General features: G+C 36.6%; 1 protein-coding gene across 1 annotated transcript; it reads left to right on the top strand.

Moving 5' to 3' along the window:
• Nucleotides 1-342: 342 nt before the first annotated feature.
• On the top strand, nt 343-9,414 carry LOC104519925 (maltase-glucoamylase, intestinal; the record flags this gene model as incomplete). Its single annotated transcript, XM_010172096.1, has 10 exons — nt 343-514; nt 2,165-2,264; nt 2,888-3,000; nt 4,155-4,280; nt 5,117-5,248; nt 5,426-5,545; nt 6,715-6,828; nt 8,044-8,128; nt 8,736-8,853; nt 9,243-9,414. Coding segments are annotated over 10 exons (1,252 nt in total), but the record flags the coding sequence as incomplete, so codon positions are not given.
• Nucleotides 9,415-9,892: the final 478 nt, after the last annotated feature.

Raw genomic sequence — 9,892 nt, forward strand, 5'->3', positions numbered from 1 at the left:
TCCATCTGCCCCATTACTGTGTGTGGCCACATAGAGTGGATTCAGGATTCAGCACAGCAGATACAGGGTGGGAAGGTTTGTTGGAAGAGTGGAGTGCAAATATACCCCTCAAAATAGATGGGCCACTTGTATTAGAGGTTTCTATAGGATCAATAGGCACCGTACATGTGCAAGGGTTGCTCTGCACCAACTCCTCACCATCCCACCTACTTCTCCTTCATGTCTCTGAATGAAGAGCTGAACCTGCTATCCAGTTCTAAGTAAAAGGAGTAGAAACCATTATTGCAACAATTCTTGGCAAAACATTTAAGTTGGTTTTTTTTATTATTATTCTCTCATCAGGTTTGATACTACCATAGGACCACTGCAGTATGCTGACCAGTTTTTACAGCTATCGATCAAACTCCCCAGCAGCAACATCTATGGTGTGGGAGAGCACGTGCATAAGCAGTACCGGCACGATGTTAACTGGAAAACCTGGCCCCTCTTCAGCAGGGATATTGGCCCCTCTGGAGTAAGAACTGGGTTTATTATGCTACATTGTGGGGTTTCTAAAAGCAAATGGACATTGTGAAGTCGAACAAGGGTTTGTGGAGTTGAGTGATCTTAGTTATCCTTGAATGTTTTAAAAAAGGAGAAAGAAGTCTCTGGTACGGGATTGTCGAATCACTTTGCTTTGATCTTCTGACTTCTGGAATCCAAGCCTATTCTGCAGTAGACATATTAACAATATCCGTTGGGTTTTTCCCCAAAGAGTTGTCAGGCACTGCAGATTATTACGAAACACTAGATGGTACTGATGAAAGTTCCCGGAGGAATAGCTTTTTATAAATATTTTGATTTTTGTATCGACGTGAAGTTGAAAAGCAGTTGATAAACATTAATACATGAGAGTCTTCAGTTTCTATTGATAAAGGAAATAAATAACAATGTCCTAATGCATTGGTGTGTGCAGCATTCAGTACACATGACACATGCTGCTTCATTTAACATCCTTGTAGCTTGGCAAATGATGGAGAAGTTCTCTTCAACAGCTGTCTTTTTACTAGAGAAAATATGTCTGTTATCTTTTATTTGTTTCTCTAGTTTGTATGGCTGTCTCTTTCCAAAATTATTTCCAGGACACCCATTTTTTGATAATTATAAGAAGACTCTTACATCTGCACGGAGACTTCCTTAGACTTTGATCCAAGTTAGCCTTTATTTGTTTCTATAGTTTGAATGGCTGTTTATTTATCAAACAATTCCTAGGGCACCCATTTTTCAGTAATTGTATGATTATTTCTCGCTATTATCTCAGTTTCATAAAGCAACAATCCATTTGCTTTACTTTGAGAGAGCACTTTAGTGTTTCACTGAAATAGGAGTCATACTACCAGAAAACAGAGGGTGATACCACTATATGTAATTAATTAATAATTTGGTATTTGTACCCCTTACCTTGAGACACCTCTTCACTATCTTCTCTGGTTTGAAGATAGTTTTACCTGAGCGGGTCTATTGAGTGTAGACTCATTAAGTTAAACAAACAGTGAACAGAATCAAGTGAGGCTAATTTCAAATTACTCAAGTTCTGTTTCTTGTTATTTGTTCTGAGTTTTCATTTGCAGGGGAAGAAGCACAACTGTTAACAACGATTGTTAACATTTCTAAGGATTTAATTCCTACTGATAATGGGAAAAAAAAAACAAACCCAAACATGAGAAAGGAAATAAAACAGAAGCAAGGCGCTCTCTTATTTCCATAGATTAGACATAAAAATGATTACCTTGCGAGATTACTAGAAATATAGATTAGGTGTAAAATCTAATGTATGGTGAAAGCACCTTTCAAGTTCTATTGTTCGCTTGATGTGCGTATATATTACCCAGAAATAGTGCTGCAATATATGCAGACTTGCCTGAAGATCCATCATACCTGTTTGCTTATGTTATCTATGTATTTGGGGAAACTTTTGTTTTAATGGAAAATGTTCTCATAAAGGAGAAGAATGTCAGGAAAAAGAAAACAGACCTGTAGGGAAGTGCCAGGATTTTTTGTTCTTTTGTTTGTTTGCTATATTTTGAGAAGTTTCAAGTCCTACCTGTGATATACTTTGAAATATCCCAGAACAGATACTGTGATTAGATTTTAATCAGCTTACTTATTCTTTTTATCCTTTAAGGAAATGCATAACTTATATGGAGTTCAAACTTTCTTCCTGTGTTTAGAAGACAACACTGGAGCCTCCTTTGGTGTTTTCCTAATGAATAGCAATGCCATGGGTAAGGAAGCTTTCTCTGTAGCTCTGAGCACTGCAGTTAAATATCTTTTTTAAAATGATCTGTAGGACTGGGATCAAAACTGTAGTGTTTAGCATATGCAGTGTAAGCAGTATGTAGCACAGAGTTAACGTGACGATTGTGCTGGAAACCTGAGGGTCAGAATCCTTTCTGAAACCTGTGCAGATATATAGGACGCAGGAATCAGAGCCTACATTTCGAGTGAGCAATACTTGAAAGTGAATGCCCTTTAGTCTCTTTAGATAAACATGCATATATATATATATAGGCTTTACAGAGCTCTTCACGTCTCTTGAGGATGGAAAGTTGTACTAAAAATTTAAAGATAAAAGGTTGAGTCATTGGATTTCTTCTGATTCTCTTCTTTGTAGATGTAAAGAAATGGAAATATGAACATCTTAAGAGAGTCATCTGAATACATTCCCCTTGCATTGCAAGTTCAATTAATGGTTTTTTGTTCCTTAGGTATTATTGTTTTGTGGTTTGGTTTTGTTTTTTTTTTTTTTTTCTAAAGTAAATTTTCTCATCCTCAATTAGGAAAATTACAAAGTTAATTTAGAATTAGCTGGTATTAAGAACTGGTTTTGTGTGCTTTGGTCTGGCAGAGTTTGCAGTGCAGCCTGCTCCAGCAGTGACCTACAGAACCATTGGTGGAATACTTGATTTCTACATCTTCTTGGGGAACACTCCAGAGCAAGTAGTCCAGGAGTACCTGAAGGTACCTTTAGCTAGAATGACTATGCATTGAACAGATATTAAAAAGCACTTGGGACTTTTTGGTGTGGGGTTTTGTTTTGGGTTTTTTTCACCTCTTTATGTGACAATGTGTCTTCACTATGTTATCTATTAACTGAAAATATGACTATATATATTTATATATTTAACTAAGAATAACTGTATAACTGACTTTATATATTTTTATATATTTAACTAAGAATAACTGTTAGTATTCCCCTAATGTGACTGCTGCCATCAGTAATAGCCAGCTGGAGTTAAACTGGGGTGTAGATGCTTTTAGCTGACCTATTATGAGCAGTTGAAACTTAAGCACTACTTTTGCTTAAGATGCTGGAGCAGAGACCACGGAACAGCTCAAGGCCCAAGAAGTCTGTAGCTGCTAAATATACAGTGGCTATTGGAGCTAGAGACGGTCTACATCTACATGGTCTACTTTTGGGGAAGGACTTTTTATAAGGGCAGTTAGTGATAGAACAAGGGGAAATGGCTTTAAACTGGAAGAGGGGAGGTTTAGATGAGATATTAGGAAGAAATTATTTACTGTGAGGGTGGTGAGACACTGGCCCAGGTTGCCCAAAGAAGCTGTGGCTGCTCCTCCCTGGAAGTGTTGAAGGCCAGTTTGGAGGAGACTTTGAGCAACCTGATCTAGTGGAAGGTGTCCCTGCTGATGGCAGGGGGGTTGGAACTGGATGATCTTTAAGGTCCCTTCCAACCCAAACCAGTCTGTGATTCTGTGATACGTGGAATAACGTGTGCTTCCTTGCTGGGGTTCACTCTTGTTATAAGGACAAACTCCTGTTTATATGGCAATATTACAGCATAGATCATGTGCTTACAGGTGTGGCATGATTTTATGGTCATAATATGTCACTGAAATCTTTTGTACTTCTTGAGATCCACTTAGGTTTCAGTGACACCTTAGAGAATGGGCATTGTTCCAGCGTGTTTGTATTTCTCAAAATAAATAAATAAATAAAATTGTGCATTTGGGAGTGGGTTGCTCATTTCACACACTCAAGCTTAATGTATATTATTCAAATAGATTTGAGGAGTATGGGTCTAAGGAAATGGGCACTGAGATAACACACGCAGTGTCCACTGACTGTGCATGGGATTTTTGCTCTCAACTTGCAGCTCGTGGGTCTGCCAATGTTGCCATCCTACTGGAGCCTGGGCTTCCAGCTCAGCCGTTGGAATTACGGATCTCTGGATGAAGTGAAGAGAGTTGTGGAGAGGAACAGGGCGATTGGACTCCCTTTTGTAAGTATGGGAGGGGACAAGGACAACAACCCTGGGAAGGCAGAGTTCTGCAGGAAAAATGACGCAGAGGTCCTGGCCATGGTGTTCTGCAACTGGTTCATGTCACATCAGTTTAAATTAGTAAATTACTAATATATAGGTGTCAAAGGGTTTTGTGCATTTTAATGATAGAACCATTATCAAATTATTATCATGGTGAGGCTTAATTACAGTAAGTTTTATTTGAGCAGTTTATTGTAATACTTTTCCAGTTATACTTTCCAATTATATCCACTTATCTTTTCATGTTACCTAATCCACAAATTATTTTTGTTTTAATTGTCCTGTGGACAATTATGGAACCATATATTATTCTTAATTGACAGCCAAAGGTAAAGTACAATTAACTTTTAAAATTAGATTTTAGATTACATTAGCCTGATGGCTTAAAGAGAATAAAAATACCTTAAAGTTAAGCTAAGAGCTGAGGAAGAAATGTTTGGATTTAAGGACATAGCTCTTGAAGTCAGGCAACTGCAATGAAATAGCTACGTGTCCAGGGGCTATTTGAAAAGATACCAAGACTCATTCCTTTCATTTCTGTTAATGTTAAATGCAGCTCTTTTTAGATACAAAAGATGTGTCAGTGCCATTAATTAGGGCTGTAAGTATTAGATGAGATGCACATTGTTTACGAGTGCTCCGGGCCGCATAATTTCTGCCAGGCTGCAGCAAAGTCCCAACAGTAAACTCACTATAGGACAAATGGAAATTGTCAGAAGAAATAGTGTTGGACTAATATACAAAATCTTTACATATCACTTCTCATGTTAAATCTGAACTCCCTTCTCTTTCAGGATGCTCAGATCACTGATATTGACTATATGGAGGAAAAAAAAGATTTTACTTATGACAAAGTGAAGTTTCAAGATCTCCCTAATTTTGCAGCTTTTATGCATGACTATGGACAAAAATATATTATCATATTGGTAACCATTTAACTATTTCTTTTTCCCTTGTAAATACTATAATTATAGCTGATTATTATTATAATTTGCTTTTTCTATGTAGTTATTACATTTATTGCCTAACATTCTAGTAGTCTGTAATAACTGATGGAGTGCATACTGGTTTCTTCTTATATTTTGTTTTATATTTTTTTTTAGGATCCTGCTATTAGCACAAAAAATCTAGTTGACGGTAGTCCATATGGAAGCTTCGTCAGAGGAGAGAGCAAAAAAGTCTGGGTTAATGAATCAGATGGAGTAACAGCTTTAGTTGGGGAGGTAATCACGTTTTTCTGAATTTGAATTTGGTCTGTTGTCACAATTATGTTTTAATTTAGGTCAGGGGCTCCTTTTAAACTCTCATTTTTGTTGCTTCTTTCAGTAAAATTACCTACCAGTCAGAGCTAAATTTATATGATCTCACTTAGGATATGATACTTCACAACCTTTCTTGGGTTTTTTTGCAATGTTTTACATTAAACAAAAACTAATGTAGTTTGAAGGCTTAAGGGAGAATTCACCAGCCAGCTCCTATTTATTTTCAGTAGTGTCTGAAAAGCCAGCTCCCACATTATCCTTTTAATTTATATTTGAACTTCTATTAAGAGAAATTTTTCTGTTGTGCATTGTTCCTTGTATGACGTAAAAGAAAAGCAATTGAAAACTCCAAAGGAACTCATAATCTTTCTGCCTTCTTTCTGTGTGCAAGCTATTGTCACTCTAGAAGTTTGTCATTCAAAAATCTCTATCAGAGCAGTATATGAGCACTGTCCTCAATGACTGACTAGGAGAGTCCTGGTGGACAACAGCATGAACATGAGTCAACAGTTTGCCACTGCAGCAATGAAGGCAAATCAGATCCAGGGCTTCATCCACAGGGGCATTACTAACAGAAACAGAGATGTAACCATCCCACTCAACGCTTGTCAGGCTGCCCCTGGAGTACTGTGTCCAGTTCTGGTCCCCACAATTCAAAAAAGATGGAGACAGACTGGAGAGGGGTCCAAAGGAGGGCCAGGAAGATCATCAAAGGGAAAAGAGTTAGGTCTTTTGTCCCTAGAGAAGAGAAGGCTCAAGGGAGGCTTCATCACAGTATTCCAGTACTTAAAGGGCAGCTACAAAGAGGACGGAAACTCTCTCTTCACAAAAAGCCACATGGAGAATAACAAGGGACAACGGGTGCAAGTTGCACTGGAAATTTTTTACAGTGAGAACAATCAGTCACTGGAACAACCTCCCTAGGGATATGGTATAGTTCCCATCACTGGAGGTTCTCAAGACAGGATTGGACAGGGTCCAGAATGATCTCATCTGAGTTCCTTTTCCCATGAAAAATGGGACTGGATGATCTTTCAAGGTCTCTTCCAACCTGCGCTGTTCTATGATTCTATGAAGTCTTTTTAATATCGTTAAAAGTTTAATTAATTCTTTCCCTTTTATGATTGCAGGTGTGGCCAGGAGAAACTGTGTTCCCAGACTTCACCAACCCAGACTGCACTAGCTGGTGGGTGGAAGAATGCAAACTGTTTTACAACATAGTGCCGTATGATGGCATCTGGATTGTAAGTAATTCAGAACTTTCTTTTTTATTTTTATTTTTAAAAATAGGCAAGGATAAATGTTTATCAAATTCAATTTGCATTGCATTTGAAAGGGATGTTTACTATTACTAACGTGAAATCAGTGCAGGATGTGTATTCCTCCTAGTGTTGAATTTGCAATTTAAATTTTAAATTTTAATTTGAAGCATTAATCATGGCATTTAAATTATCAGTGTGCTGTTTTGTGAATGTTCGGTGACACTTTAAAATGCTTCAATTGATGAATTATTGCTAAAGACAAATAGTAGCACATTCCTGTACTCAAAATGGCAATATTTGGAGACCTGCATACCTGCTCAGTGATCGTGTGCTAAACAGATCCTGACTACAAGGATACTACACGTCATCTATGTATCTACTCTCTAAATATCTCATGGAATTTCCAGTTAGTGAATCTGCAACTGCTATTTCAGATAAGGATTGGGAAAAATCAGGCTGCCTAAACAACTTCTCCCAAAAAAGGACTAAAATAGTCTGGCACAGTGGATTTTAGGTACAGTTCATGGAAATCAGATGAGATTAAGAACTATCTTTACTGACCAGATTAGGTTTTTAAAGGAATATCCTGTAACAAAGCTTCTAAAAGTGGGTGCCTGAAGGAAATCTGTACTTAAACTTCTCAATCTCTGTCTCAGTGCCTTCTTTTCTTTATTTTTTTTGTGTTTTTCCTACTTCCTTTTCTTAAAAATAAATAAATGTTTCTAAAGAAAATAAGAACCTACTTAATAGTTTTGCCATGCTTTTTAAAAAGCTGTAGCAATTTAAAATTAATCAGTATGGCAAAATACAGCCCTTCAGCTGCTATGTGATAGAATCTGTTCTTCTTATTTTTGATGACTCTGTGGTTCCATCAAGTCAAGCTATGAAGTCTACGACTGCACAGAACCAAATTGGTCACTAGACTACCGTGTCTCCATGAAAGCTTTGTTCTTTTCTTTTGGATATGTTTTTCCTTCAGCACATTCAGGGATGCAGATAGAAATGCACTTACAGCACTGCCAAATAAAATATACATGGAAGGAGACAGTTTGAAAGAGTTATATCACACTTGCCTAATAGTCTAGTACTAGTTCTAAGTAATTATTCCTTAAAGGGTAAGAGAATAGAACATAAGATTTCATTAGGAAAACATACTTGAAGGAAACTTTATTGATGTTCTGCATCTTATCTTTTCAGGATATGAATGAAGTATCCAACTTCATTAAAGGTTCAATAAAAGGTTGTGCGCAGAATGACTTAAACTATCCTCCTTTCACTCCCAGTAAGTCCATCTACTTTAACCAGAAAGCAAAATATCAAAAGGTTTATAAATTACTGTGCAATTTGCTACAAGGATGCAAACTGATTGTAGTGTAGTTTTTTATGGGTGAGGTTTGAACATTACTGTTGACAGAAAATATCGATATACTTTGGCCCTTGTCTCAGGTGTGGTTTATTTAACTGGCTCTTTTCCCTTTTCAAATTATTACTGAATAATGTTATTGCCTTAGTTATGTCGGATAATACAATCATCTTCTTTCGTTATCAGTAGTTTTTGAGATGAATGCAGAACTAACATAGAATTCAGAGTTTGTATTAAGTTGTAGGTTTAAGTAACCATTGCCTACGTGTTGGCAGATAATGATTCAGAAGTTTAGGGCATAGTTCTGTTTATTCCTTGCATAGGTGCAAAGCTCAAGAGTTGAAAATGTCACAGAGCAAAGATGAATCAAAGCAGCAGCCAGGAGTAGCATTTTGGTTTTGTAGTAGTAATACTGGCCTCAGTGAAAACAGTAAATAGAAAAAATGTCATGAATGTGCATTAAAGATTGAAAATATTAATAATAAAAATGTACTTTAAAAGTGATATTTGTATTTCTTTATTGAAGATATTCTTGAAAACCTCATGTTTTCCAAGACGCTTTGTATGGATGCAGTGCAGAAGTGGGGGAAACATTATGATGTCCACAGTCTTTATGGATATTCCATGGCCATATCAACACAGAAGTAAGGAATGCATCCTAAAATCTTTACAAAAAGGTTTCAGAACAGTACCTGACCTGCATTTTCCCAAACAGCAAGAACTTACACTTCTAAAGGAACCCAATTCCTGGAAAATACTGTATTAAATTTAAGCCAATGCAGCTAAGGCAAAATCTACTAACTGAAATTGGTAGTAAAAGCCACACAATGGTTATCAAAACTGTATAGAAAGGTTATTTAAAATGAATGTCTTGAACTTTCCTAAAAGACACCTGGCTAACTGTAAAGGAGTCCACATCCCTGGGATAAGCAATTATTGTAAATCAGTCAGTGTAAATCTGCCTTATATAAAACTACTGATGTTGGAGTAATCTTTTTTCTTTTGCATAATCCCAGTCTCATTTCCTTTTAAGAGCCATCGAAGCACTGTTTCCTGGAAAACGAAGCTTCCTTATTTCAAGATCTACTTTTGTTGGATCAGGAAAATACACAGGACACTGGCTGGGAGATAATGCGGCAATATGGGATCACTTAAGATGGTCAATACCTGGAATGCTGGACTTCAACCTCTTCGGAATTCCTTATGTATGACATTAGTTTGTGACATCCTTTCATGGATAAAAAGTAACTCTACCTCTGTGATAACAGATTATCTAACCAAACGCTTGCTAGATAACTGTCTATCTTACATTTTCAGTTCCAAATTAATCCCCTTTACGAATCTGGTTTCAATTTTTTTTTCCAGTTATTGATTTTTATTTAGGCCACTTATTTTGATTACTGTGGTTGTGTGTTCATGGTGAGATAAAGGTGGGTAACCAACATATTATCTTCTATATCCTAAGCTACCTGTTACTTCTAGTAATTTTTAAACATCAGTGATCAATGTGAAACACTTTGTTTTCCTTATAATTTCAAATTAAATTAAAACATGCATTTATAAGAAAAATAGCCAAATTCCTTTCCATGATTTAAATTTGTATGACTTTTGAGCTTTTTTCCTACTGTATACATATTAGCATAGAACAGGTTTGGAAGAAATAGAATGATAGACAGTGTTAGT

This window comes from Antrostomus carolinensis, unplaced genomic scaffold, assembly GCF_000700745.2.
Source record: "Antrostomus carolinensis isolate BGI_N321 unplaced genomic scaffold, ASM70074v2 scaffold10467, whole genome shotgun sequence".
NCBI classification, from domain to species: domain Eukaryota; kingdom Metazoa; phylum Chordata; class Aves; order Caprimulgiformes; family Caprimulgidae; genus Antrostomus; species Antrostomus carolinensis.